The sequence below is a fragment of the Panthera onca genome, chromosome D4 (genome assembly GCF_046562875.1).
Source record: "Panthera onca isolate mPanOnc1 chromosome D4, mPanOnc1 haplotype 2, whole genome shotgun sequence".
In the NCBI taxonomy this organism is placed as follows: Eukaryota; Metazoa; Chordata; class Mammalia; order Carnivora; family Felidae; genus Panthera; species Panthera onca.
Window position 1 is genome coordinate 61243427 of NC_138351.1, and position 16647 is coordinate 61260073.

Below are 16647 nucleotides of genomic sequence, written 5' to 3' on the forward strand. Positions count from 1 at the left end.
AAGTGTTTGCAAAATATTGGAATAATCAGTTCCTTGGAAGTTATATAGAAACTGCCCGTAAAACCACATGAACATCGTATCATCCTTATGTATGTGTTTGTATAAAATATAGCATATAAAAAAAGGCATGAAATGCAAGTGTTCAGCTTAATGAATTGCTGGAAAATAAATTACCCATACATCTGCCATCTTCTCAGGTTAAGACATGAACTATCAGCACACAAAGAAGACGCCCCCCTTCCATGGATATTCTCCAATCATAACTACTCCCCTCCCTCAGGGAGTGACAATCGTCCTGGATTTCATGACAGTCCTTTGCTTGCTCTTCCTTAAAATTGTTCTACTTACTAATACATCCCTTCAGGTAGAATTTAATTTAGTCTGTATCTATCTTTAGGTAAAGAGAGCGAGATCGCTTGTAATTTGTTTGGTTTCTTTTCCTCAAAATTGTCATTAAGATTCATCCATGTCGTGGTATGTAAGTATGTATACTTTGTTTCTTTTCATGACTGTGCAGATTCCGTATTATGGAGATATTATCATTTATTTATTCAATTCTTGGACATTTGAGTTTTTGCAGTTTTGTGATAATATTAACAACACTCCTATGCACATTCTTGTATTTGTGTTCTGATGCACGTAAACACATTGCATGGGATATACCAAGGAGTGGAATCTCTGGGTCAGAACGTATGTGTATTTTCCTCTTTACTAGAAGCTGTCACGTTTTGCTTCAAAACACATGTGACAAAAAACCAAAAAAACACACCAAAAAACCCCCAAAAAACCACGTGTGACAGTTAACACTGTCACCAGAAGTGTCTGAGAGTTTACACTGTTCCATGTCCTTGCCACAACTTCCTATTGTTAGATTTTTACATCTTTGCCAATTCTGTGGTTGTGTGGTATCTCATTGTGGTCTCCTGGTGAGATACTAGTGAATGGGAGTTGAAAATGTATCGTTTGATGTTGATTTCTAATTCAATTCCGCTGGGATCAGAAAACCTGGTCTATGAGATTCCATTTTGTATTTATGACTTTAATTTCTGAAGTCCTTTGTGGGGGGGTCTAAGTCTGTAGTTTGTTGTCTCAGCTGACTCTCCCTCGTGGTGGCTCAACATGCTTGGTGATCTCAGATTACAAATTTCCCTGATCTGACTCTGTAGGAGTCCTGTCCACATCGGGGATGCCTTCCTCTGGAGAAACTTCCTATCTGCCTCTGCTGTGAGCCAGAGGCACTACCAACCGGGATCTCTCTAGCTCTTTTGCAGGTTCAGCCTTAAGAAGATTCAGGCTCGGTATCCTGACAAGGTCTGCTATTAAGTTAAGCTATACAAAATTACTACTTCTGGGTTAAAAAACTATTAAGTATCAGCAATTGCATATGGTCTAACCTATACTGTTAACATGTGCCGGCAGGATAAGCTTGTTCTTTCTGTTTGCTTACTGCTTACCTCTCCCAGTTAGATTTTTTGGCTCAAGATTTGTTTCTTTTTGCTGGGGAGGGGAGGTGGCCTTGGAGATTTCCCCAACATCTTGTGAGCCCAGCAATGCATCACAAATTACATTTTATTCAGGAGTGAATCATTTCGCAGTGAGGGAGTAGTCCTAGGAGTAGCTAGAAGCTAGCTAGGTAGCTTCAGCTAGAAGCTGAAATCCCAGGATAGGTATTTTTTTTCTCAATGAGGAAACCAAAGCTCAAGGAAGTGAAACGACTCAAGGTCACATGGCTGGTAATAAGCAGGGTTAGGATTCGAATCCACATAAGAGACCAGAACCCAGGCTCTTTCTACTTCCCCTCTGTCTGTACAGCCTCCAGAGGGCTGCTGGGACCTGGGGCTTAGCAGGCAGCCTTACCTGGTTCAAGGGAATGACGAGGAAGGCTCCCCCACCAGCGCACTCGGTCACGACTGCAATGAAACGGGGGTTCACGGCGCAGAAGTGATTGTCGTGGACGCTGTGGGTGATGGGCACCGAGTCGTAGCAATTCTCCTTGCTGGCTGGTTTGCCAAAGACATGGCGGAACTTGGAGCTCCGGTACTGGGGATGCCATGACATCTGCGGGAGACAAACAGGACAAAAGGGGCATGAGGCTCGCTGCCCTGATGGTGGGACACTCAGGGAGCTCACCTTCAGAGGGCACGACCAGCACAGTGGTCAGTTCTAGGTGGGCAATGTGCTATGAAGGGCAACCAAACGAACAGACTGTTATTGTGGCTACTTCTGTGGATCTGGTGAGACGGTGTATGGTTATCGCTGGCCTGTTTGCTTGTCATTTCTTCAAGCGTAAGAACAAAAGGCAGAAACGCAAGAGACAGAACTCACCACCTTACCCCCCTCTCCACCATCTCAGCAGGCACCCCAGCCGTGCCACGCCACTCAGCCCAGCTAAGTGGGTCACACTGTGTCCTCTGGAGCCAGCCTGCCTGGGCTCCAATCCCAGCTCTGCCACTTACCAGCTGGGCGAGCAAGTGACTTAAGTCTGAGTTCTCAGTTTCCTCATAAATGAAATATGTAAAATGGGGATAACAAAATCATCTGTCTCATAGACTTGTCATGAGGACTAAATTACATGATACATTAAGGTCCCTTGATCTACAGTAGTAATTACTCCCAATATTATCATCCAGGCATCCTGAACTTCTCCAGATCCTCATCCAGCCCTGTATTTGTTCACTCTGTCTACTGAGCACCACTGGACAACTGGGCCCCGTGCCTGGCACTGGGGATTGGAGAGAATAAGCATGAGCCCATCCTTACAGGAGTGAAGAATCCTGTGAGCGAGGCCCCTACAGGAGTCCGGGCCACTGGGACCCAGTGTACTCTAGGTAATAATGGAGATTTGTACATGGCAGTCAGGGAAGGCTTCCCAGGGGAAGTGACATGTGAGCTGTGATTTGAAGGATGAGGAAGAGTTGGCTATGTTGACAGGACAGTGGTAAGGTGGGGGGAAGATATGCCCGGCAGATGGAACAGCCTAAGCAAAGGCCCAGAGACAGAAGCAAACATGGAATGTTTGGGAAACTACATGTGGTTTAGTAAGATTAGCAAGGTGATGTTAAACACACACACACACACACACACACGTAAACTGGATGATGTGAGTGACGAGAACACAGCTAGAGGGGTGAGCAGGGCTAGATCATGAATGGCAGAAGAGGGTCTCGGCCTCATCAGTGGCCAAACACACGACACAACGTGGCCTCTCAGCCCTGCTGCTGCCCAGGTCAAGCCCCTGACCCCAGTCTCTGACCCCACCGGGCCTTCTCGTCCACGTTCCTCATCTAGGCCAGAGAGATCCTTCTGGACCAAGCCTGGATGTATTCCTCACCACCCTCCTGAGGTCACCCTTGGATGCTCCCGATTTACTGCTGCCCTGCGGGAGCAAGGCCAAACCCAGCCTAACATTTAAGGCCTTCTGGTGAGGTTCTGCTCCATATTCTGAGATTCAACTTTCCTTGCTCATCTTCTAAAGGGTACTTTCCAGATAAAGAACCCCCAGCTTCCCTGAACCTGCTTTTGCATTTCCAGTCCTCTGGGCCCTCCCCCTTGCTTTCCCCTCTGCTTGGCCTGCCCTTCCCCACCCCGTATCCCCTGTCTCCCCATCTCCATATCTCCACCTTCCCTTCTCCAGCTCCCACGTCCTCCTCTGGAGTCTTCCACGACACCACAAGCATCAGATCTCTGGTTCTCCTCTCCTCTCTCTCACCCCAACCTGCCATGTCTCCTTGCTGCCCTCGGGCTCTTGACACTCTTGGCTCTGATTCCTGAGTCTGGTGTCAGGTCTCATCTCCTCTGCTGCTTGCAGGCTCCTCAGAGAAAGGCCTGGCGCTCTGCTCCAGGAGTGCCCAGCCCAGAGCTCTGCCCACCCCAGGCCCTAGGAACTTCCCAAGGGCAGGCATGTGTGTGCTGGGCACCCACAGGGTCAGGACCAAAGAAGGCACTTGCTCTGTGTTCAGTTCAAAGCCACAAGATTAGACTGTTGACCTCAAGAGGTCACGGTGATCAGGGGTCTGACCCATGAGCCAAACTCTTTACAGGGAAGCCCATCAGCCTCACGGGACAGGTCTGTCCTGTGAAGCTCAGACATTTTAACTTTCCTTTTGGGAGCTGCATTTGCCAGAGCTACAGGAAGCAGCACAGAACGCAGGGACAGACTAATTAATGTCCATCTGATCCCAGAAAGGGTGTAAGAAGCTGTATAGAAATGGAAAGCACACAAGACAGGAGCAAATGGAAAAGCCTTGGCAAGGAAATGGGGACAAGGGAAAATGCGGGGACACAGAGATCGCCTGATATTTGGAGGTAGTTAAGCTACTGAACGTGTGTTGCCAGGTCCTCCACACAGTGCAGGTGCACTTCAGACTCGGCTCCAAGCTTCCTAGTGGCCAATTCGATAAGGGAAACAGAATCACAAAGAGATTTAGCCAGCCACCACTTGCTAAGGAGCAGCACAGCTTTTCTCTGCAGGGGGTCCTGAGGGAAATGAGTCCTGGGGGTCCTCACAGAAAGAATCACGAGGACCGAGATGTCCCTAGGGTCTTGGTAATTAGATGGCAGCGGAGGAACTGCCTTGGGCCAGGGCTGGGGTTAGAAAAGTAGGGGGGCACGTCAGCAGGCTCAGCTCCAGGTGCCTCCCAACTCTGCCTCACCTTCAGCAGCTGCCATGGTGGGGCGGGGGGGGGGACACCCGTCTGTGGCCAGTGGTGGGGCTCATCAGACATTCTATTGCTCCCTTCACGTCCCTACCTCCTTGCTGTTGGGCAGTCACGGAACTGATTCTAGCACCAATGGATCAGGGACAGCAGTGGTGTGTGCCACTTTCAGGCTGAAACATGAAGACCTGCCTGTGACCCTCCAGAACTCTTGTCCTTGGTTGAAGGGATGAAAAGCCCACATGTTCTGCATGATGTGGCTTCCATCATCCTGGGTCCCCAAGGGGTCCTGTGGAACAGAGGATCTCCCCCTAACGAAGTCCCTGACTCTGTCATAGCGTGACAGAGAAATAAACCTGCAGAGCAAACCAGTTAGAAAGTGGGGCCATTTGTCCCAGAGCTGAGCCTACTGTCCTGACTAACACACTGCCCCATGCAGCCCCAACGAAAGGTAAACTGGGAAATGGCTGTCTGTGCTTAGTGTGGCTGGGGCACGGGAACCTGCGGGAAAGAGATGGGCGAGGAGGCAGGACCCAGATCACCTCAGGAGCCATGTAAAAGAACTCAGACTCTGAAGGCAATGAGGAGTTGCTGAGGCGATTAAAACAGGGGATCGAGCAGAGCTCACTTTTAGGAGGACTCTCTTGATTGCTGAGAGCAAGAAAGGGTGGGACAGGTGACAGGTGAGGATCACCTGGGCTGAAACAGGGCAGAGGAGATAGAGAAGAGGAGACATGTCAGTGAGAAACCAAGCAGGGGAGATAAGCCAGCTTTTGGGCTCAAGTGCTGTGGGCTGTCGGGTGAGAGGGTCCATCACGGCTGCAGAAATCCACATGACTGACCATTAGCATCAGTCCTGGCCCCTCTGGCCATTCTTGGTGCCCTCCCTTCACAGCCTGGGGCTTGGCCCCACACCTGAGGGATGGCTCTCAGCCCAGAGTCAGGGTCAGGGGGCCTCAAGAGGCATGGTCAATGACTGTCCTTCAGCTCAGTCACTTCCTGGGCAATGACAACTCACAGTTTTTGGGTGCTTGCTATGTGCCAGGTGCCATTCCCAGCATGAATTTAACAGGCAGGTGCTACTTTGCTCCCCATTACAGATGTGGAGGTGGAGGCAGAGAAGGGAAGTAACCCACCCAAGGGTGCACAGCTTGTAAACCGTGGAGCTGGGGGCGGGGACGCAGTCCTGCCCCCAGAGCCTCCATCTCCAGGTTCCTGCAGATAGCGACCATGATGAGGAAATCTCCTTCACACCCATTCTCAGCCCAGAAGAGGAGACATCATGACCATTATCACCCCCACGTTTCAGAAAAGTAAAACAGGGGTGCCTGGGTGGCTCAGTAAGTTGAGCATATGACTCTTGATTTCAGCTCAGGTTATGATCTCACGGTCATGAGTTCAAGCCCCGTGTCACCTACTTAAGATTCTCTTTCTCTCTCCTTCTGCACACCTCCCCACCAAAATTAAAAAAAAAACAAACTAACTAAAACATGGCTCAGGAAGCTACGTGGACACCTTTTGAAAAGAGGGCTGTTTGCCTCCATTGATGAAGCCAGCGGCTGTGAAACAGTGACAGAAAACAAACTCTGTGTCAGCGACCTTCTGTCCCTCTGCCCCCAACACCTCTCCCCACTCTACCCCGCCCTACCCCGCCCAGCACCTTATCTCCACTGCCAAGTTTCTTCCAGATCTGTTGTCATGGAAGGAAACTTAGAGAAGTGGGGGATGGGGCCAAACCAGGCAGGCCATCTCTCTCTCTGTGCCCACGGGATGGGCATGTGCACACATATATGTGGGTGAACTTTGTGCAAATGTGTATGCACTGGGTGTGCATGTCTGTGCATGAGCACTGCGTTCATCCTATGTGCCCGCGTACTCCTGTGCACACATGTGTGCGTCTCTTTGGGTATTCAATTGCATCTGTGCCTGGATGTGTGTATCTGTGCATGCGTGAATCTAAGGACTCAGCAATTCAGAGAGCGAGAGTTTCCCCTGCTCATTTCCCCCACAAGCAGGCACTTGCCTGGAAATGCAGCCTGTAGCGGGCCCTCAGCACTGCAAGGGCCCTCACCCATGGGCTGGGCCAGAACGGCTGATCTGGGCCAGATTTATCCCATGCCACCAGTCCCATCCTGCCTGGTGCCAGGCTGGGCCCACATCAAAGTTGCAGCATGCCTTCTTAGGTGTGGCCGGCCAGCCCGCTGGGGCACAAAGCAAGGGTGGCATCACTTCTGCTGCTGCTGCTATCCCATGCGTGTTTAGCCATGGGATTAGGCTTTGTGGACTCCGAATTCCCTGCCCCCTCTACCAAAAGATTTAGTCATCTCTGGGTTTAACGTCCCACTGAGTTTACTTCTTAATGCCTGACAGTGGAATGGCTTGCTCCCTGCCCCATCCCTTGCAGCTCTCCTGCAGGTAAGTGGAGATAGTTGTTTCATTTGATGAGGGCAAAACTGAGGTGCCAGGGAAGCGATTTGACCAAGATCATATTAATAGGGGCAGTGGAGGCGGGAAGCAGAAGCCAAGGCTTGACCCAGGGGTCCCTCTTCCTGCCACATGCTCCTCTCTGACGTGTAGAGAAAGAGATGGAGAGACACACACAGACAGAGACTGTCCCGCCTGCCCCCAAAGGCCTGTCTTCGCAGCCCAGCCCTGCATCATTACAGGACGAGGGTAAGCTGCAGGGTGAATGAAACCAAACCCAAATTGGGTGTGGTACGAACCAGCATAATAGATTATTCATTAATTGTCTGTTCCTGGCCTCAGGGAAAGAATGAAATTATCTAATTTGGTTTTAGCCGTCGGAGGTGGGTAGGAGTCTGGTGCTGCTGGCTACCCTTGTCCCTTTGTAAGTTTGGGGTTCCACATCCAATATTTGGAGTTTTACTTTCTTTCTCTTAAAACCTGACCGTGTGGCCAGTGAGCTGCCCCCCTATTGCCTTGGGAGAAGGTCTAAACCACCATATTTATATCAGTGCAGTTAATAGAGGGGAATTAGAACCACAGTTTCTTCGGTTTAAAAACTGAAAAGATTACTGTAAGAGTAAAGAACACTCTATTTGAAGGTGATCTATAAAGACCAAGAGTTAACACAACACACAGCTGATTATGGGCGGGTCCCTCATCTTGACTCCAATCTTTGACCAACTATTACCCATCATAGGGCTTGTCCTGATCCTGACCTTGGCTCCAAACTTGCCTGGAAACCATTCTCTTTTGTCCTGAATCCTTATCAGGGCCTGTGACCCACCCCAGAAGTGGGATATCTGGTTCTGGAAACAAGGCCCAGCTGAGGTCAAGGCCCCTGTGGCTGACATAGGTCTCTGCTTAACCAGCCATTCACCTGGAGGCGTCCTTCCCACCAGGCAGAAAGAAGAAACCACAGGTCTTGGCGACTTCCTGCTAGTGAGAATTTTATCCACAGTCATTTCTGCTTGTCTGAGGCCACGCCCTGTTGTACTTGTCACTCCTTGGCACAAAGTGTCTATTTTCGTCTTCCACAGGCCAGTAACAGGGTCTGCAGTGAAAGGCTGGGATGCAGGGACGTGGAGCCTCAGGGTCTCACTTCGCAGGCTTAGTTTTCTTCCCTTTCTTCAGAGCAAGAAGAGGCCTTGTTGCTCTCCACAGAACTTGGGGGACCCCCTGTCCTGGTTTGCCTAAGGTGTAGGGTATGGGACAGGGGCATATTCCCAATGCAGGACTTTCAGTGCTAAAATAAGGAAAGTCCCAGGCAAATGGGGACAAGTTGGTCACCCCCATCCCCCACCAACCACAGAGATCTCCAGAGAACCATTATCTGATTCACATGCGATGATTTTTCTTTTTTTTTAAGTAGGCTCGATGTCCAGTGTGGAGCCCGATGTGGGGTTTGAACTTACGGACCCCGAGAGCAAGGCCTGAGCTGAGATCAAGAGTCCGATGCTTAAGCAACTGAGCCACCCAGGTGTCCCACATGCAATGATTCTATTCTAAGTCACTCATAACCTTGACTCTGGCAATTTGCTGTGTGGAAGAGAAGCCTCTAGAACCAATTTCCTAAAGAGCCCAACATCCTGAACCAGAGCATAGAACACTTCAAAGCAGAAAAATACGAGGTTTGTAAAGGGAGGTGAACCTGGCTTAATTCAATCAGCAATCTCCACTCGCTATTGGCTTAGTGCTTATTCTGGGCCAGGCCCCGTGTTGGGATTGAGATGGGGCAGCGAGGGCTGGGCAGTTCTGTCACTGCTCTCCACATGTTTACACCTCTTGAGGAAATGGCTGAGAGCAGGAAGACAGGACACGGCACGATCTTAAACTGGTAAAGCACAGGGCTGTGGACTGTGACCTCAAATGCACATGAGAATCATTTACATCGGATCACTGGGTGTGGGACCTCTGCACCAGTTCTGTCCAACACGGGGGTCTCGTGGCTTCTAAATTAAAGTCAAAATGATTAAAAGAGGGGCGCCTGGGTGGTTCAGTGGGTTAAGCGTCCGACTTCCACTCAGGTCATGATCTCACAGTTCGTGAGTTCCAGCCCCGCATTGGGCTCTGTGCTGACAGTTCAGAGCCTGGAGCCTCCTTCCGATTCTGTGTCTCCCTCTCTCTCTCTCTGCCCCTCCCCTGCTCATGCTCAGCTCTCTCTATCAAAAATAAATAAACACACAAAAAAATATAAAATGCACCTCCTCAATCACATTACCAACATTTCAACTGCTCAATAGCCACATGTGGCTACTGGGTACTCAATTAACAGTATATTGACAGATCATGTACACCACACCTGTGTGACTTTGGGCAGGCTAACTTAATGTATCTATTTCCTCACCAGTAAAATCAGGCACAGTAATAGATAATAGTTAACTTACTTACTTGCTTACTATGTATGAAGTATGTTCTACGTACTAACTTAATCCTCATGGCAAGTACTATTATCCCCCCATTTTTACAGATGAGACAACTGGGGGCTCAGAGAGGCAAAGCAACTTGTCCAAAATCACACAGCTAGCAGGCGGCTGAGCTGGAATTTGAAGCCAAGCTGTTTAGGCCTGGATCCACACTCTTTCACAGGGCTGTCCAGACGATTAAATGAGAGAATCCACACAGCGCATGGAGTGATGCTGGGTGCGTACTGAGTGCTCTACACGTTTGCTGTTAAGACTGTTGTGGTCCCTTGGGGCGCCTGGGTGGCTCAGCCAATTGAGCGTCCGACTTCAGCTCAGGTCATGATCTCGCCGTTCATGGGTCTGAGCCCCGCATAGGACTCTGTGCTGACAGCACAGAGCCTGGAGCCCTCTCTCTCTCTCTCTCTCCCTTCCCCCACCTCTCTAAAGAATAAATAGATAAACATTAAAAAAAAATACTGTTGTGGTCCCAATGTTTACAGGACACTAAGATTTGATTTAGTATGTGAGAGGTACGTGTTGAAGGCCCAACATTTGGGGGATCTAAGTAAAAATCCCAAACCAGAAAGTGCAAAACAGACGCGAGGCATAGAGTTCTCATCCCCAGTGCTCACCACGTTGATGGAGGGAACAGACAAGCACCCATGAAAAGCTAACCAATAATCCATCTTGGTCAAGAAGAACCCGACGAGTGTATGTGTGCGTCTCTGTGGCAGGACTCTTGGGGTGGAAACCAGCCGCCTAGCTCAGCCGCTTGCTGAGGTGGCGGGTGGGGGAGGGGGGGAGGCTCTCGGTGGGGGTGGAAGGGAAGACAGGGGCAGCCCTTGGTTCTCTCCATTAACATAGGCCACACAGGATACTGGGGACACCGCTTCAGGGCAACCCCCCACCAGACTTCCTCCGGGGTCGTTTCAGCAGTGAAGGCAGAGGTTCCTGCAGCTAGAAGTAAAAACAGTCCTACCTCCACGTTCTCTCTGCCATGTGTACCCTCCTCTGCCCCCATCTCCCTTCCTCCAGGTCTCCGGTCCTTCTAGTCCAGCACGGACGGCTCCCCACAGGCCCCAGGAAATACAGATTGAGTCAGAGAGAGAACCAAGAAAATGCCTCTCTCCTCCTGATAAGATTAGGCCCGAAGGAGCCCCTCCTCCTGACAGCTGACACTCCCCAGAGCCAGGTCCCTGGCACCTCCTGAAATGGCCTCACCTCCCCTGCCCCACGGCCCCCAGCTGTTCTCCCCCTCCCTCAAGCCTCGCAAAGCATGGGCAGCCTTTTCTCTGGGCGACTCCATTTCTCCCCCACCCCAGCCCAGGGCTCCTTTCCTGCCCTCACTCTGACACTGTCATTTCCCCTAAGGCCCACCTTAGGTCCTCTCTGTCCTTAGGAGAAAGCTCTCTGCTGGACTAGGGTTGTGGGGCCCCACATTCTGCCTCCACTGCCTCCCCTCATCTCCACATCTGCTTGCTTCTCCTCATCTCCACAGACTCACCCTTTAGCCAAACTGGTTTATCTGCTCTCCCCTCAAAGCATAGTGTTTTCCCAGACATGCCATTTTTGATCATGCCCCCTTCGCTCTGCCTCGAACTTAATCAGCCCAGGTAAGCGCATGGTTGGCACTTAGCTGGGCTCCTAGGATGCCCTTCCTCTCACTCCCACTTCCTGGGCCCAGTTCAAATAGTACCACCACCAGGGAGGAGCGCTCTCTCTCCTGTGAGGCTGCCCAGGGCAGGAAAAGAGAAGAATCAGGTTGAAATCCTGGACCTCCACTTGTCTCTGGGCCTCAGCATCCGCATCTGTAAAAGGGTACCCTAATATCTACCTCAGAGTCTTGCCAAGGATTAAATGAGATAATGGCTGCAAACTATCTTGCAAACGTCAAGTACCAACTAAGAGCTCGGCTATGGTTGCCCTCTTCTGTTCTCTGGTCCTGCTGCCTGTGTTTCTTCCTACTTTTCTCCATCCATTCATCCAGCCACTCACCCATCAGACCGCCAAGTCCGAAGGGTCTTCCCCTCTGCTTTGCCCACACTCAGGTCAGATTCCACAAGCAGGCACCCAGGGGGAGACCGACCTGGCTCCTGGGCCAGCTTCCACTTATGCCACCAGCCTCTCCTGAACCCTCTCTGGGCATTTGGGGGAGGGGGCTGGGCCTGTCACTTTCATAGCAGGCATGCTGGTCAGGTTGGAGAATCTTGATTCTGATGCCAATTTACTCCATGACCTTGAGCAGATCTCATCCCCTCTCGGGTTTTGTTTTCTCAGGCAGGTAATATTCCTACCTTGCCCGTCTGTGAGGACGGTCTGCTGAGGGCTCTCCAGTCCACACACACCAAAGCCCAGGCAGGACTGTGAGGGTGACAGAGCTGTCACCTATCAGCTAGGGCCTATCAGCTGTCCCAGTCCTTAGTTTCAGCCTGGTACCCTTCTTGCCTGGCTCCTCTGGAGACAAAGAACACAGCTTCTTCCTATTTATTCCCCCAAATCAGGCCCAGACCAAAACTCCATGCAGATTTATTGCCCCACAATCTCCTTATCTGAGAGTTTCAAGGGACAAGGGTCACTGGGGACTTTCTAAACCCACCTTCAGGAGGTTGAAAATCTGGAGTCTCTACTTCCTCCTCACCATCCATTCCCCAGCAAAGCTTCTGAATTTGTCTTTGGACAGAGAGGGACACTGAGGCCCAGACAGGGAGAGTGCCTGGCTCAGGGTTCCACAGTGAGCAGAAGCCCTATAGTCCAAGTTCTGGGATGGCACCTGCCAGGGGGCCTGCATTCTATTGTCACTGGCTCTCGCCTCTGGCCCACCAGTCAGCTCCCACCTGCCCTGTGGCAGGGGCCTGGGGCCTGAAGGGTGACTTCAACCTGCATTACTGGGGCCCTCCCGAAGCCTGACCTGTGCTGGGCACTGTGTGGGAGAAGGCAAGGATAACCCTGGCAGGGGCTTCTGCCCCTCAGGGCTCAGGTTGATGGGAGAGGCCGACATGCAACCAGCGAGCACAATTCAGGGTGAATGGGACTGAGCAGGCTGCAGCAGGGAGGTGGAAATCCCAGGAGTCGGTGAGGGCCTCTGGGCAGGTCGGTTTGAGGCCAGTCTCAAAGGCTGAGTAAAGTGAGCTGAGCCCAGAGTGAAGGGAGGGCATTCCAGGTGGAAGGGGGTGTGTGGCGTGGCAACCACAAAGGTGGAGTCTGGCCGGCGTCTGGGCAAGCGCAAGGGAGCAGTGGGGGCCAGGCCAGCAAGGTGCCAGCAAGGGCTCTGAATACCGGCTCAAGGACTTGGCCCTTGAGACCACGGGAAGATGTCAAAGTTTGTAACCAGGGGTGTGGTGAGGTGAGAGGTGCTGTGTATTTAGCTCTTCCTATTAGGTAGTTAGAATGTTTGGCTGGAGAAAGTATTTTCTTTCCTCCACTTTGGGCTTGTGTCTAAGGAAGAAATAAGTGTGTGAAGTGGGTTTTATTTCCCGCCCGGCTCCAGTTGGCTGGAGGGGCTGTGGAACACGGTGAAGAGGAAGAGGGTGATGGTTCTGAGACTCGGGAGGAGGCGCCTGGGTGGCTCAGTCGGTGAAGCGTCTGACTCTTGGTTTCAGCTCAGGACATGATCTCATGTTCCTGGGTTTGAATCCTGTGCTGTCAGCGCTGAGTCTGCTTGGGATTCTCTCTCTTCCTCTCTTTCTGCCTCTCCCCTGCTTGTGTTTTCTCTCTCATTCTGAGGCGGGGGGGGGGGGGGGGGGGGAGGGAGGAGAAGATCATGCCTGATTAGGGGAGCGTGCAGAGCCACCGATTTGCTGGCCAGGAGTCAAACTCGGCTCTGCCTCCCCAGGTCTTAGCAATTTGATTCAGCAGTGGAGCCAGGAGGCCACATCTCAGCAGCTGGGGTTTTACCTCAGGAGATAGCTTCCTTTCTTCCCTCAACCCACTTCGCTGTGCTAGGAGTCTCCAGATATGACTGAGGGGCTGCCTGTTTCCTGCACATGCCAGGACAGCCCAGGACTCCATTTCCCAGCTCAGCCACACACATTGGAGCCGCACACATTGGGCAATTCCTTCCTGCTTCTCCCTCCCCTGCTTATTAACGTAGGGATAAACGCTCAGCCTTAATCAATTCTTTAGGTACTGGCTGCAACAGTGGCCAGGAGAGGACCATGAGGCCACTGTCTCCCCGTTTCCAGCCTCCCTGAGCTCCCCCCAATCATTTGTTCAGACTGGGCCTGTGGGCCAGGGAGCACAGGAGTGAGGGTGAAGGGGACAGGAAAGATGTCAGCATCCCAGGCTGAAGACGTGCTTCTGGCCCAAGACAAACTCTCTGCGGGGACTGGTGACAAAATCTCAATTTACACTTTGCGGGATGATGTCTAGCAGTGGGTCTCCACCTGAGAGTTCATCAGAATCACCTGGAAGGCTGATTAACTTCCAGACTGCTGTGCCTATCCTAGAGTTTCTGATTTAGCAATTCGGCAGTGGAGCCTGAGAACCTGCATTTCTAACAATTTCCCAGGTGACAATGATGCAGCTGGTCCGGGGACCACTCTGAGAGCCACCGCTCTACAACCCTGCTCAACGATCTGCACAGTCCTTCCCTTTCACTGCTCAATTCATTTCCACCTTGCGGGGGAGGCAAAATTTACATCCGCCTGAGGGTGGGGAGAAGTACCCCCATCTCATGGATGCAACAAGCTGTGCTCAGCTCAGAGCAATTTTCTGAGGTTACACAAATACACAAAGATTCCATGAACACACAACCACTTCCTAGCTCAGGGCCACTTGGGGCTGTGATTCTTGGCTTTCTACCGCTCACATATTCTCAATATACAAACATGGGCTGAGGCCAGCACTCAAGAACCAGGCGGGTATTATGATGACAGCTTCACTGTCTCAACAGCAGGCACCGAGGCCTGCTGGTCAAGACACAGGCTTCTGAGTCAGAGACCCAGATATAAACCTAGACTTGCTTTCTGTGTATCTTGGAACCACACAGGCACTTACCTCTTTGCCAGGTTGCTATGAAATGGGGCCAAGGCTGAACAGAGCAGTGAGCCTTGCACACAGTGAGTCCTCAATAAACGGTAGCAACCGGAGGGCCCAGACAAGAGCCAGGGAGGGATTTGGGGATAGATACTAAACCTCTCTGTCTTCTCATCTGTAAACTGGGGTCAGTAACAGAACCTAACTTATAGGGAAATTGCAAGGATTCAATGAATTTATTAATTTAAAATGCCTCAAAGCCATGCCTGGCATGGGGGAAGCTCCTACACGGTCCTTTTTGTCAAGTATGATAATTTTAGCACCTAACGCACACTTTTCATTAATACGTGTCAGCAAAACCGTCAAAGAATACATTAGGCTATTGTGACGTCAAAATTTAAAAACCAGGGACTCCAGGGTGGCTCAGTCAGTTAAGCGTCCGACTTCGGCTCAGGTCATGATCTCGCGGTTTGTGAGTTCGAGCCCCGCGTGGGGCCCGGTGCTGACAGCTCAGAGCCTGGAGCCCGCTTCGGATTCTGTGTCTCCCTCTCTCTCTGCCCCTCCCCCCCGCTCGCTCTCTGTCTCTCTCCCTCTCAAAAATAAATAGACATTAAAAAAATTAAAAATAAAACCAAAAATCCTCGTGGTGCTGGTTGTACAACAGTGTGAATGTGCTCCATGTCACAGAACTGAAGACGGTTACGATGGCAAATGTTACGCTATGCATATTCTGCCACAGTGAAAAAGGAAGAAGAGAGCCAGCAGCACCTAGGTATCACGGCCCGGCTCTCGGTGCACCTTTGGCCAGCTCCACCTCTGCTTCTGCTACACCTTCCCTGACGGGAGTGGGGGGGTGGGGCTGGTCCTCCTGCCCCAGTGGAGGTCACATTCTTTCACTCCTGGCCACTCAGGGCAGAAGGGGTGCTGTAGGGTGCCTCATGGCTCTCCCAGGTGCTGTCAAGAAGGGCCCGGAGGACCATTCCCCGGGCAGAGGGGCGGCTCTTGCCATCCACTTCCCTCCTGCTCACTGTCCCTCTGTGGAGCCAGCTCCAGCTGCTCCTGGTGAAGGAAAAATCCTTGTGAGGCAGTGCCTGCAACCGGGACTCCCTCCGGTTTCAGCTGGGAGCTCCGCTCTGTGCAGGGAAGGTACACAGACATTCTGAGACCAGGGGCCCCGCTCCAGGATGCTCTGCCCTCATTTGCCGTGTGACCCCACTCACGTCATTGTCCCTCTCTGGGCCCTGGTGCTTGTCTGTGCAATGGGAATGTGTGTCCCTGCTTGTCACCCTCCTGAGGCCTTGGGGAGGCTCTGCAGGGGGAGTGGAGGCAAAGGTGTTTTGTTTCTTTATTGCACGATGTGACTACACAGAGAGGCAGCAGGGATGGTGACAGACACGGTCGGGGACCACCTACTGGGCTCGAACACAGGCCTCACCACACACCCAGTTGGGACACCTTGGGCAGGCTCATCAACCTCTCCAGGCCTCAGGTTTTGTCATCACGAAGCGGGATGGTAATAGGAAATGAGTTCATATCTGACAAGTACTTAGAACACTGCCTGGCACATGGCAAGTTCAAGATAAATTCAAAATAAGCAATAATAGCAACTTCTACTGAGTACTCACTGTGAGCTGGGCACTGTTCTAAGGTATTTGACTGTATTGAGGGATTGAAATGAACCTTTAGCAAAAATGGATAAGGTGAACAGGACTTACAGACTAAACCAGAAACACAAAGTGTCCGTGTCCTTTCTTTCTCCTCTAAGTGGCAATACTTAAAGATTTAAGTATTAGATCTTCACAGTCTGGAAACAGAGAAAGCCTTGTGTCTCTCTGCCACCCGCTTCGTGCTGATTTAGAGTCTAAAGCTCTAATTCTTATCTAATCTAATTCTTAGGCAGGCACACTAACTCCCTCTCTCAAATGATTTTATTACATTTGGGGCAAAAAACAGATAAAGTATTTCAAGACTGCCCAGTGTCAGGGACCCAGGTGGGCATCCAGCCCAGCTCTGTCTCCCTTTCCACACCACTCTGTCTGAAAAGTCTGAGGGTCCTGGCTTGTACCATTCTAGTGATGGAAAGCGCACTCCTTCCGGGGACAGAGCAACTCAACTGTTTGTTACACTTCCTCCTTCTACAAAGAGGAAAT

General features: G+C 51.2%; 1 protein-coding gene across 3 annotated transcripts in view; it reads right to left on the reverse strand.

Moving 5' to 3' along the window:
* The window catches only part of CORO2A (coronin 2A), a 53740-nt gene that overhangs the window by 23854 nt on the left and 13239 nt on the right, over positions 1-16647 (reverse strand). For all 3 annotated transcript variants that reach the window (XM_060609219.3, XM_060609221.3, XM_060609222.3), the window contains exon 2: positions 1858-2058. In XM_060609219.3, coding sequence (XP_060465202.2) covers positions 1858-2058 — 201 coding nt within the window. The remainder of the gene's footprint in view (positions 1-1857; positions 2059-16647) is intronic.